The sequence below is a fragment of the Trachinotus anak genome, unplaced genomic scaffold (assembly GCF_046630095.1).
Source record: "Trachinotus anak isolate AG129_WGS33_773 ecotype Australia unplaced genomic scaffold, CSIRO_AGI_Tana_v1 ptg000020l, whole genome shotgun sequence".
Lineage (NCBI taxonomy): Eukaryota > Metazoa > Chordata > Actinopteri > Carangiformes > Carangidae > Trachinotus > Trachinotus anak.
The window spans coordinates 2,677,055-2,693,719 of NW_027273871.1; the positions used below are offsets into that span (position 1 = coordinate 2,677,055).

At 40.7% G+C, this 16,665-nt stretch overlaps 2 protein-coding genes across 3 annotated transcripts; both read left to right on the forward strand.

Moving 5' to 3' along the window:
* The first annotated feature begins 211 nt into the window (after window positions 1-211).
* LOC139637388 (clathrin interactor 1-like) lies at window positions 212-13,134 on the forward strand. The gene is made up of 12 exons (XM_071506061.1): window positions 212-409; window positions 4,344-4,448; window positions 5,110-5,206; window positions 5,885-5,993; window positions 6,515-6,697; window positions 7,541-7,709; window positions 8,136-8,352; window positions 8,470-8,551; window positions 8,658-8,735; window positions 9,386-9,714; window positions 10,112-10,286; window positions 10,979-13,134. The coding sequence occupies exons 1-12, from the start codon at window positions 369-371 to the stop codon at window positions 11,359-11,361; spliced, it is 1,968 nt and encodes a 655-aa protein (XP_071362162.1). The 5' UTR covers window positions 212-368; the 3' UTR covers window positions 11,362-13,134.
* A 440-nt stretch (window positions 13,135-13,574) lies between these two features.
* LOC139637457 (uncharacterized) lies at window positions 13,575-16,103 on the forward strand. 2 transcript variants are annotated; one of them, XM_071506181.1, is made up of 4 exons: window positions 13,575-14,083; window positions 14,987-15,226; window positions 15,401-15,674; window positions 15,805-16,103. In XM_071506181.1, exons 1-4 carry the CDS (start codon window positions 13,579-13,581, stop codon window positions 16,043-16,045), a joined length of 1,260 nt encoding a protein of 419 aa, XP_071362282.1. In that variant the 5' UTR covers window positions 13,575-13,578; the 3' UTR covers window positions 16,046-16,103. The 2 variants fall into 2 exon arrangements, with proteins under 2 accessions (XP_071362282.1, XP_071362283.1); XM_071506182.1 differs by having other exon boundaries at window positions 15,817-16,103.
* Window positions 16,104-16,665: the final 562 nt, after the last annotated feature.

Here is a 16,665-nt window from a genome sequence, read left to right on the forward strand (position 1 = left end):
TTCCATACTGATGACCTAAGTGTCCTTGAGCAAGGCACTGCCAGCTCCTTGTTTGCTTCCTTAATCCAGATAACACAACAGACTAAATTCTCTAATTGTCTCCATGTTCTTGCGTCATTTTGTTGTTCCGTGAAAAAACAGATGCACGTATCGACGCTCCGGTGACGTCGACAGAGACCCACGTTTCCGTAGCAACTGGGGCCGGTCCGTTAACCGCAGCGGCCGCTGAACCGGTGGAGCTCATCCAGGAGCCTGCTGTGGGGGGGGAAATCTGTCGTCGGTGACCGGATACCACCTCTGTCTTGCGGGGCGTAAAGACACGGGGGCGACGCAGTATCGAGGCGGCGAGCCCGCAGTTCCGTGGGGAGATGCTGAATATGTGGAAAGTCAGAGAGCTGGTGGACAAAGCGTGAGTACCGCGGAGCTGCGGCGGCTGCTAAGCTAACCGGCTGCCAAGCTAACCGGCTGCCCGCCACCGAGCAGCATCAGCGGCTTTCAGCGCCGACAGCAGGGGATACGGGGCCGTGACGTCACGGCCCCAGCCCTCAGCTGTTAGCTTTGACTAGCTGGCTAGCTGCCAATCTTCAACCTCGTATAAATAGAAATGTCTTGTTTTGGTTTTTACAGCGGCGGCTTCTGTTGTGCCTTTTCAACACTAGCTCGCACGGGACGGGAATGATACGTTATTGTAAACTGGGAAATGAATTTGTTTCCGATTGGGAACGAAAGCTATCCAGTTAGCTAATTCCGCTAGCACTGCTAAGCCCAGGTCGGCGGTGTTACTGCTCCTGCAGGTGCTGCTGCAGGATCACGCCCTGTCCCACCCTGGTGATGCCCGCTGCCTCCACTATCCTGTCACCTGACGTGACATCCTCACCAGAAAGCGAAGCATCGATTATTGCAATTTTTTTAAAAGCTAGATAATTGCATGTGTCCTACCAATTAGCTACCAATCACCGGTCTAACGAGGCCCATGCCCCCGTGGTCCCGCACAGAGAGACAACAAAGCTTGTTAGCCACGGAACACATCATACTGTAGGAGCTAATCCTGGTGCTGCAGCCTACTACGTTGTGTTGTTTTTCTGAGCAAAGATGCTTCTTTTGATGTGTGTCTCTCTGATAGCTATTGTTGCAAGTGGTCTATAGTACAATACAACAGCTCTACAGTAAATCCTACCTTCATAAAGGTAGTTGTTGAATTTTTTCAGACAGGTGCTGGTCTAACTGTAAGATTATTTTGGAGGATGGAGTCTCTGATGCTGTTGAAATTGTATTGTGTTATACTATCAGGTATTCCTATTATTTTGTCCACCCCATTCATGTCAGTGAGGATAGGCTAAATAACAGAAACACCTCTCTGTATAATGCCATACAGTTCAATACCACCACAAACTACATCCTCCAAAATGATCAGACGGTTGAACCAACACCTCTTTAAAACAATGTCAACAAAAACTGAATATTACAATCCTCATTAAGGTAGGATGTATTGTATTGCACTAGTTTAAGCTAGGTGTACCTAATAAACTACTATACAGCCATTTCAGAAGGAATAACAACAGCTTCCTGTCCTGCCTGTTTCAAGAAGCAGAATGAATTATATATGTAAAACCCAAACCCTCTCAAAGAAAACACTGGATTTACTCAGGAGAGTTGAGCAAGATAACTAAGTAAAACTGCCTCATGTAACATGCCCTTTTATTTAATAATCATGTAGTTGACTATCGCTATCGGGAAAGCTTGGTTTGTTGCAGCTAAAATAGAATATGTTAAGTAGCTTTGCAAAGGATCATCATATGTCATCACATGTTTCATAGAGCCACAATAAGTTGCATTGAAAGCACGAGAGAAGTGAATAAGAGATCTACAGAATTAGAATAAAGTGAAGGTTTAATTCAGGCTGCACAATCCTCATTCAATGTTATAACCTTACCATTCACATTAGAGTCATTGTCTCGACCGATTTTAAAGGACATCCTTATTTTGTAAGAATAGTGCATTGTATAGTCAGACTATTCTTTCTATAGACTGACAAAAAAAAAATAATAATGACAGAATTTGCTCAGTTTGAATTACCAGTCTCACAGGTATGTCAGTGGTGTAGTGGATGTCACACACTAATGATGCTAATGTCTTACAGTTTCACATGGAAATGGTTTGATACTTCATTTTCATTTTCAATATCACAGGCTTAAGTCTGTGACATCCTTTTAAATCAGAATACCTTTTCCTGCTCAAATAGCATCTAATCTGTTCATGATTAGTCCGTATTGTATTTTCTTTCTGATATATGATCCAGTGCGTTTGGCCACTATTTGATTAGTGCATGCCTTTGTTCCATGTGATCATCTTCACACCGGGGAAGAGTGTCTTCACTTCAGTAGCACATGAATCTAAAATGGCTCTAATAATTATAGAAGAATCTGTCTTCTGCTTATATCTGTTTTTTAGTTACAATACTAATAAATTTGGGTTCACTGTCTCCCTCGTAACATTTTAGGTTTTTACCACAACATGTTAAGTCATTTAGATTTTGTTTGTAGAGTTTGTATTTCAGTCTTAATTTCCTATTTTACACAAATTTCAGTATGAATGCAATTTATAAGAACAATGAACCAAATTAAGTATTTAATTCATTCATTTCATTCATTTAATGATACACGAGGCTCAAGGCTGGTAATTAAAAGTTGGACATTACTAGTCGTCTAATATGACACGTGCAGTAAATCATCTCTCAATGAAGGTTAGGAGAAAGATCCAAGGGACTCTTTTAACAGAAAGTTCAAAGGCCTTTATTTATGCTTATTTCATTGTGAAATCCTTAAAAACATGGACTGTACGTGTTTGAAACGAGCTGTGTCAGAACCCACACAAACAGACTTCTTCAAGGTGTAATGGTAACCTGTGAAATAACCAAATAAGTAAAGGCTTTTAAACTTTATTGGTAGAAGAGTTCCTTGGATCTTTCTTTTTTTTTTAACTGTGTTCCCCACCAAAGAGCACCTTCATTATACTTTAAAGTTCTGAGCACTGGGGTCTCTATTTTTTTTCTGAATGTTTTAGAGAGGTGTTGTATTAGACTGCATTAGTTTTAGCTATGTATAACTGATAAACAGGCAAACAGGCAGAGTGTACATTGGTTTGGCAAAAAAGCTTGTCACAGTGAAAATGCTCTCATGAAAATCAGTTGCATTCTGCCACAGCTGCATTCTCAGGTTGGCTCTGCCCTTTAAAGGATCAGTTATATTCCAGATGCAGTAAGAAGATAAAGAAGAGGAAAGTTGCATAAAGGAAAGATGAGTGACGAGACCAAAGAAAGGAAAGAGACAAGAAGAGGGAATATGAAGAAGTAGTAACAGAGCTGTAGACGGAGTAATAGACACCAGCTCCCATCAGCTGTTGGTTGTGCCTGGCTGGTCATGATGAATACACTCTATTATTGATTTGCCTCAACAGAGCTGGCAGTGGCAGCCTTGCTTCTCCTGCAGATTAAGAATCATGCTATTATGTAGCCCTCGCTGTCTGTCTATCTTATCTATGGACAATAATGGAGTCTACAGCATCTCTTATCCTCGAGCTGGGAGGGTGGCAGAGGAGAAAGAGAGAAAAAGTAGGAAAGGAAAGTAACTGTGTAGGAATAAAGAAGTAACAAGAGGACTGAAAATTGGGAGACTGAGATGAAACAGAATGTCTGAAATAAAGGAGACAGAAATATGAAAAAAGGCCAGAAGGAAGCAGAGGAATGACAGGCTGGAGGAGCAGTAGATAAGATGAGAGAGGTGTGAGGTTTGTTTCAAGTTGTGGTGCTTTTGGCTGTGTTTTTTTTTTTTTTTGCCAGCAGTCTGTAGAACAAGTCATGCCCATTGAGAGATGGGACACAAACAAACACACACATGCGCACACAGATAGGAAAAGCAAACACAGCCGCAGGTGAGCACACAAAAACAAAGAGGACAGGAAGCAGACATTGCTTATGGCGTGGTTTGGCTGTGTCGCCCTGTGTTACACGTACAGACACCAAATTCACCCTGTGTTCATGTGTGAACTGTTTCATCCTCCTTTGTGCTCCAAACAGCTGAATATTTTCTTACACGGGGTGCTTGTGGGAACATGTGCACACATTTGCATGGCTGTCCTCTGAAGTGCAGCAGTTCGGACACAGGCTTTTAGAAAATTGCCATTCATTATTCAGTCAACTGAGATTCTCCTTGATTCTGCAAGATAAACAAGCCTGACCAATTGAAAGGCTGACAGTAATAAGTAGTGAGAGTTTCATCTTTACATGTTTGAAATATTGATGCTGCCACAAATTTATTTAGAAAATATATAAATTGTGTCAACAGCACCAATGTGGTGATGAACTACTCAGAGATCGAGTCCAAGGTGAGAGAGGCCACCAATGACGACCCCTGGGGACCCTCTGGACAACTGATGGGAGAAATAGCTAAGTATGTATACACACACACACACACACACAAGCACAGTTACTGTATATGCACATAAATGCCTGCATGTTATCACCAAGGCAGCAGATGGACACACATTCTCAGTAGAGTGCCCACCTCCGCCAAGGCCAAACAATCCTACGCGTCTTTTGTTCCCAAGTACATCTTTATTATTTATTGTCTTTAATTCCTACAGACAGCCACACACAGCTGTATGGTTTTACCACTCGCCTCATTGCAAGTCCTTTTGTTATTGTGTAATTTTAATAGTTGCGTGTTGAATGCAACATTGATGTAAACATGCAGTAAACAGGCACTGTTATTTACTATTTATAATACAACTGCGTTTAAGGTGGATTCAGCATTTTCTTCCACCAGATCCAGATTATTTGGATCTTCGCCAAATTTTTTACATCCATGCATTATTTCCTGATAAACTGACAAAAATGTTGAAAAGCAAACATCAGGCAATGTTAAGCAAACTGAATACATAATTTCTTGATCTGCCCCTTTAACTGGATCTGCGTCAAAACTTATTGGGTCTTTCCTTGGCCAAAAAGACACCCCGGTCAAAGCTAACTCTCCACAGGCTTTGTTCTCGAGGTCTGACTCTGCATTGGTTTTCCCAGCATAATGTATTGTGTGTATGTGTTTGTGTGTGTAGATCTACCTTTATGTATGAGCAGTTCCCAGAGGTGATGAACATGCTGTGGACCCGGATGCTGAAGGACAACAAGAAGAACTGGAGACGAGTCTACAAGGTGTGTTGGTTGTTTCCCAGGTGTGCCTGTGTTGTCTCATGCACTGCAGCACAATTCTGTATTGTTTTGTCAGGATTCATTAAAGCTCAGAGTCTCATTTACTGTCATATTGTTTCACTGCTTTCTGCCCTTGTGTGCTGTGTGATTGCACATGTGCAGTGATTTCAGAAGGAGCAGTGTATAAGTTTTATTCTCTGCTGTACAGGAGCAACTTCTTGGTTGCTTCCTTGTTTATTCCATTTATAGACGCAGGTATGAGTGAATCCTGTAATTGTATAGACTCTATACAATTAAAAAAAATATTTGCTCAATACTATAGAGCAAATATCAGAGCAGTGCATCTCAACTGCTTTCTTGTATCCTACCCGCTAGTCTTATCAGACTGATAAGCAAAGATTATAAATTATGCAACAGCCAAGGAAGAGTGAGTTTGGATTTTTTAGAGAGCAATTAGGCTGAGTTTAAGAGAGGATACATGACTCAGGGCAGGGAAACTGCTGGAAGAAAAAATAACTTTCACTTGAACAGTTGAGTAAAGTAGAACTGAGTCTTTAAATATATTTTCAGGGACAATTATTTCTCTCTTAGCAATCCTGACAACATCCCATCATCATTTCTTTAACCCTCTTATTCTGTGTTCACTCCATCTCCTGCTGTCTCTCTTTATCTGTCTCCCAGGCTTTACTGCTGCTGGCATATCTGATCAGGAATGGGTCTGAAAGAGTCGTCACCAGTGCCAGAGAGCATATCTACGACCTGCGATCTCTAGAAAACTACCACTTCATTGGTGAATTTCTAAATGACAATTAGCTACCTATTTATTGGTTAAACTTTATCTTCTTCATCTTCTCTACTTTTATGTTAATTTGAGAGATCTGTGAAAATCACTTAGGGCCAGATTATTAAGGCTTTTGTGCTGGTTTTGGAGTGCAGCGTAAAAGTCATTTGTGCAGCTTTTTGCAAGGTGCAGCTCTCACCTCATTGCATATGCATTTAGGGGAGGATTGCACCCACAATAGGAGAAGATTTTAACAGAGGATGATTAAATATTCTTCTGTATTTACTAAGGTCGTGCAGTTTGCAGTGGTCAGTTTTGCAAGGAAAAGTGCGAAGTGGCCTCTACCTTTAAAAAAGGGAGTGTAAACATAGTGCAAATGGGATTTACAGGCACACAAGTAAGACTGTGGCGGGGAACATAAACGTGAATGACATATAGGCTCATATATAGCTGACAAGCTGACATTAGACAGAAAAAATTAGCAATAGGCTTTAATGTTGATTTGTTTGTGCACTTGTGTCTGTTTACAGATGAGAATGGTAAGGATCAGGGCATCAATGTGCGACAGAAGGTGAAGGAGATGGTGGAGTTCATCCAGGATGACGACAGATTGAGAGAGGAGAGGAAGAAAGCCAAGAAGAACAAAGATAAATACATTGGAGTCTCCTCTGACAGTATGGGAGGAGGAGGAGGAGGAGGCAGCTTTAAGAACTGTGAGTAATTCACTGCAGCGCCACTGATTAGGTATTAAAACTTAAATTGTCAGTACTAATAAGGAATTTTAAATACTGGTTTATTGATTAGCTGATTAATCTCTAACTCTGATAAATTAGAGTTATAATTGATAGCTAATTGCAAACTTAAGAGCCCAAAGTCCTGTCATACAATGACATGAAACACAGAAAAGCATCCTCACCTTGGATCATCTATAACCATGAAAAGCTTTTAATTGATACTTAATTAATCATTAAAACAGTCACGGATCAAAATTATGACGAGTTATTTATTGTTTCAGCGCTAGAGTAAAGCTCCTATTGATCCAGTAAAGTAAAATGACAGGTGACTGCTTATCATCGTCTCTGCAGCCAAGCCTGAGTACACTGAAGTCGCTGGATAAACACAGAAAATGTAACACAACATGACATTATTATGCAATGTATTTAAGTCTCGTCAACCATTTTTTTTACATACTTAAAAAATAATGATAATTAGAGATATGCTTTTACCGTTGCCTTTATTGATAAGAGGATATTTTATTCATTATTTTTAATTAAATCTAAAATGCAAAACATTTGCCAGTTCCAACTTCTATAATGTCAGGATTTGCTGTTTTATATGATAATGTAAATTGTATCTTTTGTTTTCAGACTATTCAGACAAAACAAGACATTTCATTTTATATACCTAACGATTAATCGAAGCAGGTTTATACCACGAGTATGAGTGACTGTTTACAAAGTCTCTTTATCTCTCTCTCTCTCTCTCTCTCTCTCTCTCTCTCTCTCTCTCTCTCCCTCCCTCTCTCCCTCCCCCCTTTCCTGTCTTCTTCTTTCCAGCTAATGAGTTGGATCGGAGTAAATGGGATGAGGACTGGGATAAGAGCAGAGGAGCTTTCCCCTTTAGCGAGAAGCTCGGAGAGATCAGTGACAAGATAGGCAGCACCATCGACGACACACTCAACAAGTTCAGAAAGAAGGAACGAGACGACTCACCCGACAGAATCAGGTAAACACAGACAGACAATGAGGTATACATTTTTTTTAAAAACAGCTGCACGAATGCATGTTTTGAAATGGTCTGAGGGTGTATACCAGTGTTACTACATGCTTTCTTGGTTGTGCAGACTTGTGGTGTTGTTGCAATAGCCTGTTGGCTTCCTTTGTAATTGCTCCCCCTTTTTAAAAACCAGAATAAACAAAAATAAAATAATGCAGAGAGCCACCCACTCACTGCGCATCCATTGGTTTTTGGCCTCTCAGTCACAGTGTGTAAAATCTTTAAACCTCTGTGTCTTAGATTATTCATTGCATAACCAAACAATGATGCACAGAGATCACTGCACTCAATCTTAAAAAAATAAAGCAACAAAGCAGTAAACAGCAAAATCTCCTGAGTGCCGTTTCTCATACATCCATATTCTGGTTGCCATAGTGACAACGAGGAGGACAGAGCATCAAGAAACGGTAGGCAGGAAACCCTGGAGTTCAAAGATGAGGAGGAAACTGTCACAACGAAGAGCATCCAGATCACACAAGCAACAGAAACCACAACCACCACCACACGGAAACGCAGCGGAGCAACAAGCAGCAAGACTCTGGACCTGGGTGCTGCAGCTCACTACACTGGAGACAAGAGCCCAGAGGAAAAGGTACCCACATGAACACTCATGGCTTTCTGAACGTGAGGCACATTTTCAATAGCAGGTGTTTCATTGCTCATTTCATATTCATGTTTCATTGCTTTCTCTCTCTTCTTCTCTTGTCAGTCATCAGTCAGGCAGTCATCCAGTAGCGGTCTAGCTGACCTGTTGGTGATTGACCCTTCATCCAATCAGTGCACCACAACAAGTAACGACAAACAGCTACACTCACAAAGATAAGAAAGAAATTACAGTCATAAAGATGTATTCAATATATATTGAATGTATGAATACACGTGTGTGTGTCCATCCAGGTGGCAGTTCAGACCTCATTGCTGGCTTTGCTGACTTCTCCTCTCCAGCAGCCTCTGCCAGCCTTCCAACCTCCACCGGTAAGTTTCTTTTTCCCTCTGTCATCTCAGGGCGCTTCACATCTGTAGTTTGTTTCATTTGGTCCAGACAAAGGGAAACATTCATACATATTTGCAAGAGAAATAAACATTAAGTTATACAGACTGACAGGTAACTAATTGACTGAACAGTTTTGGCAAAGTCATCCTGTATGTTCAGCACATGACCAGGACCCACATAGAACTTTAATGTTTTTAATGTGCATGTTTATGTTCTCTGGTGTCACACCGCACCACAAATAAACCGCACCAGAGTTCACTTGGAAGTGGACCAGACCCGCCTTTTCAGTCGATGGCGGTCCAGTCCAGTTGGTGAACGCCAGGGTTCAATTGACAGCTTTCACACCAGCCATAATAAACTGTGCTAACTGAGCCAAACAGTTGAGGTGTTCAGGGAACACTTAAGTGAACTATACTCTGAACTACACTCTCCTAACAGAGTCAGATGATGTCCACCGTGGCATAAAAATTCATATCATACATACAACGAGTGTATTTTGTTTTGAGTGTATTTTAATGCGTTTTTGAAAAATTAATGTAAATTTAGGGCAGTGACTGGAGGGGGGCAGTTCCTGTAAAAATCCATGATGTTGTAGTCACAACTAAAAATATCACTACTCTCTTCTGGCCAGCTGCTGCATCATCCAATGGAAATGGAGAATTTGGAGACTGGAACGCCTTCTCAGCCAATCCACCGGCTTCGTCTAGCTCTGCTCCCTCCCAGCCCGTCACTGACCCGTTTGGCAGCGTCCAGTCACCCACAAACCCAGCCTCTAATCCCACCTCTGTTCCACCTTCTGCTGAACTGTTTGACCTGATGCTGATGGGTGGAGTTAACCATCAACTAACCAATCCCCATACAACACTGAGTGCGTCTCAAAGCATGACTTTCTCTATGGGAGGGGCGACGCCAGGCGCATCTGTTGCTATGCCCGCCATGCCCCTTTCTCGTTCTCAGCAGGTAGGTACGGTACACATCACAGGAATGCAGGAGAAGAAAGTAAATCTTCCCACTTTAGAAACTCAGATTGACTTCATAAGACAAGGGTGTCATTGTAGGTGGAATTTAAATTACAGCCGCGACTTTGCTGAATAACAGTAGGTTATTTTGGATGTAATTATTACTGGAGAGGGCGTGAAAAACTACTCACATATGCGCTCCAGAATGGATTAAAATCACTGACCAGAGCAGGCAATTTTTTTTAAATCACACCACAGGAAATAAATCCCCATCCAAATGGGGCTTATTCCTAAATTCTTTACAGGATGTTTTTTCTTTTTGAGTTCAGTAATCTTTTGATATGTATGATTTAAATAACCATATTCTTTGTGTGTAAAATATTTGTAATTTATTTCAGAGCTTGGGAGGCATGACATCTCAGCAGCCCATAGGACAACAGCAGAAGGCTGGGGTCGGATCATTAGGGTCGACATGGTCGGACCCCTCGGTCAACATCAGCCTGGACTTCCTATCAGCAGGCCTCAACCCCACCAAGACACCGCCCACACTCAACAATATCATCCAGCAACAAGGTATCATGTTTCACTGGAATGAATTTTCTATGTGCAGATGTATAAAAGAAACTAAATAAAATCATTATTATGTAGGTTATCTGCAGGTCTTTAAAAGTCTTAAAAAGCACTGGTTTAAAATTCCTTAAAAAGGCCATAAAAGGTATTAAAAAGTCTTCATTTTGAGATAGTAACATTAATTATAAAATGTATTTGGATGTGATTTTAGCAGAAACCTAACATAAATTAAATTGGTTAATCCATCCATTCATATCTAGGTCCGGGTCATGTTTAATGATTAATTAATATTATTATGAGGAGTTGTTGTTATACTGCTAGGATAGACTGATAAAACTGTTATACAAACGCCAGTAGACTTATGGATGGGGTAAATTATTCTAAGCCATATTATCCCTCCTGGTTTTTATTGACATTTTCTATACTTTGGCCGGTAGGACTATGAAACATGTATTAAATAACATTCTGTGAGATATAAAAAATGTTTCACATGATGTGTCACAACATTTCAAATTAAGTGACCACGATATTTTGTGGGACAGGTCAATGTCAGTCAACATTTTCAGTACATGTTGTTTAGATTATGATGCTCAGTGTAATTATCTGACAAAAATTACCAACATGTTGTAAAGCGTCATAACCCAAGTGGTAAACAGAGTGGATTAACTCCTCCCCGCTCATTTGTGTCTGTGCAGCAGTGCCTCCCGTCAACCTGTTGGCCCAGAACTTTGGAGGCCTGAACCTCAGCTCCCCGCCTCATGTGACACCCAGCAGACCACCAGCCAATCCCATGATGGCAGGCAGTACCATGACGATGGGCATGCCTGCATCAATGGCAGCGGGTATGCCACCTTCAATGACCACGGGTACCATGGGAATGGGGGGAATTCCTGTAAACCAAGGCATGATGGGAATGAACATGAGCATGAATATGGGCATGACCACTCCGGTGATGATGGGTGGCATGGCTGGCATGGGAGTGCCAGGAGTCGGGATGGGCCTAGCACACTCCATCACCCCAGCCGTGGTTCCACCCAAACAAGATGCCTTTGCTAATTTTGGCAATTTTGGGAAATGAAGGAGTGCAAATGTGTGTGAGTGTGGGTGTGCATGTCTGACAATATGAGAGTGTGAACCACAGAAGGACTGCTGTACTTGAAGACGACCTTGCATGTTTCAGCGATCATTAAGCATCCCAGTCTGATGACCTGATCTTGGAAGCAAAGGAGCATGCCCACTGGTGCCCCTCACCCACTGGTATTTTGAGGTGTGAATTTATGCCACACAGATAACACCCAAAGAGCAGGGGAGCTGTCAACCCACAGCTTCCAGTCATTACTTTCCTGTGGGGAAAGTCTCGACCCGTTTTATATATGAACTGCAGTGTATCCCCGTTCATTAGAAAACATCGCTGCAAAATGTTTTTCTCTGTAACTGCACAGAGAACTCAATCAACAGGTTTGACTCAGATGAAAATGGCATTGCTGCCTTCATTTTGCATTGTAGCCTGAGATATCATGTTTCTTCGATAATTTCAACCAAATTCAATCACAAAATTTAAGCCATTACATTATTGCCAGGGGGTGATTGTTACTATCTCGCTCCTTGTACATGCAGTATAACAGTTACAGTATCTGGAGTATACAGAATCTATACTCTAGTCTTCCAGCAGAGGGCAGAATGGGTTTATGCAGTGAGATAATGAATTGCATATTACATCTTTTTCTCTTTGTCTCCCCTCCCCTCTTTATATCAGGCTTCTAGCAGTTCACAGTAGATGGATGTACAGTAGGACACCTAAAGTTTTGTTGATGTCTAAAAAACAACCATGTGAGGACTGCTCAGAAAAAAGATCCGTAAAATAGTGCTCGGCTCTTTAACAGGTTACTGTTAAAAGGGATACTTGTCCGCTACTTCACATTTTGGATACCTCTGACATATTAATGCCCGATGAAAGGGTCAGTCAGTATTTTATTCAAACTGCTATTAACTGGTATTTTTTATGCTGCTGTAGAAGACACCTTTCTGTAAGCATTGCTTTCTAACCCATGCAGATTTATTCTGTCTATCCTGCTTTTGCAGACAGACACTGTTTATATTGCAGAATAATATCTTTTGAATAGTATTTTCCAGTCTACTGTAGGAAAAGAGGATCACCATCTACAAGGCTGAACATTGCAATCATCAAAATTTCTTTCATGTTTAAGGCAGTGGCACTCAGCAGAATTTTTGACACACCTCAGCAACGTACCTTTAATTACAAAGTATTTTTGCCACTAAACATTTTTCATCTTGCAGCTAACTTTTTAGTCCCTTGCATATCTGGGCCTCACAAATGAAGTACTAGAAAAATAATCACCCCTACATTTGACTTGCGTTAGATAAACTCGAGGAACTGGATTTTTTTTTTTTTTCTCATTAGCTGAGTTTTAATAAATAATTTCTATGGCTAGCCGAGGACCAGTCCAAAGGGTTTGTGGATCTCGAGTGAAGTGTATGTGAGAAATGAGTGAATGGGTATGTGTGACTTTGTGTATGAGCTCAGTTTTCTGTTTGATGTGCAAACACAGCTAAGCAGAGCCTCTTGTCATTTTCTGAGGCACTGCACTCCAAATGACCAAATCTTTATTTTGTTACTCTCAGAAGGATGATTCCATAGTTTTTAGTTTAATATTTTATTAGTTTACTTGTAAGGTTATGTTCATATGGGAGAGTTACTAATAACATTATTTAGTTGATGGAAATCATGTTGTTTCTTTTCTTTATTGGTACAGCTTGTTTCATTTAATTGTACTCTATATTTTCTGTACTTCATTCAACATTAAATTATAACATTAAAGATTCAGTTTTACTCCTTTTTTCTAAGTGTAGGTTAGTTTGTCTTCATGGTCTTATTGATGTTTGCATTACATTTGATCCTGGACAGGGCCATTTAACACACTGGGGGCACTCTGTAATTAAAAACAAACTTGTGGTGGATAATTTATAGCCTGATAACAGTATTTTTTAGCTTTAATAAAATTTAATTTTGACACTTAAAAAAAAAAATGTTTATAGGAGTTTTGGGTAATTTATGTAGAACAACATGCATAGAGCTATTTTAACAATTTATTATTACTTAAAACGAATTATTTCAAATGTTTATTCATTACTTATTGGTGACTATTTAAATGGTTTATTGTCAATCACTTTTGGGTAACTGAATTATTGTTTAACTTCCAACTCTTCTCCTTGCTTGCTAACTATTAATATTCAGGTGTTGCTGACTTAATATGAGCTGCTTTTTTTGGACGCCATGGTAACGTCCAGGTACGTTCTCTGTTGTCTTGGCAACCAGTGGCTTTTAATTCATCACAATCCAGGTGAAACAACGGGCCACATTAAAACCCAGACCCCGACCCAGGTTTACACCAGCCAAATGAAAAGAAAAACCGGAGAAACGACGGGAGAGGACGACCACGGTCCTTCCACCGGAGAACCGGGCCGGGACACCGGAAACGGAGATCGGGCTCAGCACCTGAGCGGGACCCGGAACAATCCCGTGTCCTCATTTGGATCAAGAAATGAATTTGGACACAGGAAACTGCCTCCGATATCCACCTTTTTAAAGACGCTACCTCTCAATGGCGGGGTCCGGTCAGAGACGGGCCACTCAGGGGCCCGGGCCACCGCAGGGAGGCTGCCTCTGTCCGGGGGGCTGGATGAGCCACAGGAGGCCGCTGGAGACCCGGTCCACCTGGCTGCAACCTCACCCAGCCCCAGCCCAGTCACCAGCTTCACCATCCCGCCAACAGAGGAAGGTGCAGTATCCCTGGAGGGTCTGTGTGGAATCTGTCAGAAATAGGAAAATAAGCTGCTATAATACTATAATAATGATAGTAAGACTAATCTGATACTCTCAATGATGGCATACTTGGTCAAAATCATAATGTAAGACAAAATCTAACATTCTCATTCATGAAATAGACAAAAATTGAGCTTCACAAGTGTGAGATTCCTAGTCACATTTAGGAAGTGGCCTAAAAATGCGACAGACACTAAATCAAATTTCTAATTCAGGATCTAATGACAGAAGATGATGTATTCTGTGCAGGTTAAATTTCTGATTTCTGATGTTCAGTCAAACTTTGGTTTTTCTGTGTCAGAATTATGAGATAATAAGTGACAAGGTTTGACGGTCTGGATTTTGATTAAAAGCCTTTGACTTTGACTTAGCATCTCATAATTTCTTTAATCATTGCATTAACTGCTTCAAATGAATCGGACACATACCCACTTTGGCAGCACAGTTATTTATGCACTCTGTGATTTTTTTTTTTCTCATTTTTCATATTTTATCACAGAATGGGCTCAAGCATCACCATCTACAGTAAGACCTCTCTCTTCCTCGTACAAAAAGCCTGTCCGATGGCATCACTTGTCACATACTAAAAATATACAGTCTTCTTTGTTTTTGGAGCTTTATTTTTCTTGGCTTTCTCAAATTGGTTTATAAAAGTATAATAATAAATAGTAAAGTGTATCCCCAGAGTCTCTTTCCAGATACATCCAAAGGCGAGAAAGTAACAGAGTAACAACTTTGTGGACTATGTCAACTTCTTTTATACAGCTTTCCAATCTTTATCTAAATGATCCATAATGTTCCACTTGAAGTTTGCTTATTTCTACAAACTAACCAATCACTCCCCAAATCTCTCCTTCAGATGTGAAGCAGATGCAGTCTGTCCAAGACAAGAACGGACACATTAAACGGCCGATGAATGCCTTTATGGTGTGGTCTTATATCCATCGATGTGTCCTGCGCAAAGCCTGCCCTGGAATCGGCATGATAGACACCAGTGTTCAGCTGGGCTATGAGTGGTCCAAGCTGACTGCAGAACAGAAGAGGCCCTACTTTGAAGTGGCTGACAAACTGAAAAACCTGCATAAGCAGCAGTTCCCTGGTATGAATGGTAGCAGCTGTTAGAGACTAGAGGATAATGAGCATTTACTGCAAGGTCGCTGCAGTGTCTTTTCTGTAGATATACAATACGGTAATTTGAGTGTGAGTCTGTTCTGGTATGAATGATAAACTTTTGATTTTCACTTACGCTCTCTGCTTTGTTATATGTTGTCAGATTATGAGTTTCGCCCCCAGAAGAAGAAAGGCATGGAGTGTTTGTCCTCAGGGTGGGGAACAGGACAGGGAGAAGGACAGGACCCTGGCGTTTCCTCTTTTGTCCCACAGGCCATACCTCCAGCCACACCTCCAGCTCAGTCTAAGTTAGTGGGTCTTAACATGTGCCCGTGTCCCATCCTGATGACCTACACAGTGGGCTTCCATCCCTGCCCATCTTTTTGCCCATATCATGCAATGGGCCTGTACTCCAGGGTCCAGAGCCACGATTCCAGGTTAATCTTCTTCATAGTTACATTATACTTTACATGGTGTAAGGATTCACATAATTCACAGCTCAGTGACATTTGCTTTGATGCATTCAGTGGAGCCTTTTAAAATTTACTTGCTGTGACCTAATATCAGGTTTTCCCACAGTCACCCAAACGCCAGCAGCTGTTTGGAGGAAGTGAGGAATTACCACAACGCTCACTTGCCGTGGCACGACACAGCAGTGGCTGCAGAGCATCAGCCACCTGATGTTAGTCATGAAGTCCTCATTGAAACTACCACAACATCAGGGAGCCTGGCCCAGCCTGACATTGTCACCAGCAACAAAGTGGAGTGTAAATGCGAGGACGATGTTGACGTTATTGGACTGCTTTAAGAGACTTTCAGCACACACACATAGTAAACATACCACATCCTGTATGTGCAAACAGAAATATTATTTTGCTCTCCTTAAAGTACAGTTCTGATGTACTGGCACTTCACTTAAGCAGTTCCCTATAGTTCCCTTTATCAAGCTACTAAAAGACAAAATTCTGTGTGGTAATAATAATAATAATAATAATAATAGCAATGAAAAGAAGAAGAAGTAAGACAAGAATATTTACATGTGATAAATAATTACATAATTTGAGAACAAAACTAAATTTGGCAATAATTTTATTTGCACTCACTGTGTAAGGATCTTCATTGTCTGCACTTGTCATATGATATTGAATTCTCCGCATTATATAATAGATACCTCATCTGCCAACAGCAGAATGTCAGAATGCAGCAGTATTTAGTTTTTATTTCTGCTGATTTTCTATAATTTCATCCATATTTATACACTGTATTTATACATGATATATAATATATATATATATATATTGTATTATTGCTAATTTCCCATGTTAATTATTCTTTGAGATTTAAAGATTTCACACAAATAAAATTATGATTATAACTATGTGTTCTTGGAGAATAACATATACTGAATAAGGTGAAAGGATTTTTAAA

Coding starts and splice junctions, on each gene's coding strand:
- LOC139637457 (XM_071506181.1), top strand. CDS start 13,579: ATGGTAACGTCCAGGTACGTTCTCTGTTGTCTTGGCAACCAGTGGCTT. Junction 15,227..15,400: donor GCATAAGCAGCAGTTCCCTG/GTATGAATGGTA, acceptor ATATGTTGTCAG/ATTATGAGTTTCGCCCCCAG. Junction 15,675..15,804: donor GTCCAGAGCCACGATTCCAG/GTTAATCTTCTT, acceptor ACCTAATATCAG/GTTTTCCCACAGTCACCCAA.
- LOC139637388 (XM_071506061.1), top strand. CDS start 369: ATGCTGAATATGTGGAAAGTCAGAGAGCTGGTGGACAAAGC. Junction 410..4,343: donor AGAGAGCTGGTGGACAAAGC/GTGAGTACCGCG, acceptor TTGTGTCAACAG/CACCAATGTGGTGATGAACT. Junction 10,287..10,978: donor CAATATCATCCAGCAACAAG/GTATCATGTTTC, acceptor GTGTCTGTGCAG/CAGTGCCTCCCGTCAACCTG.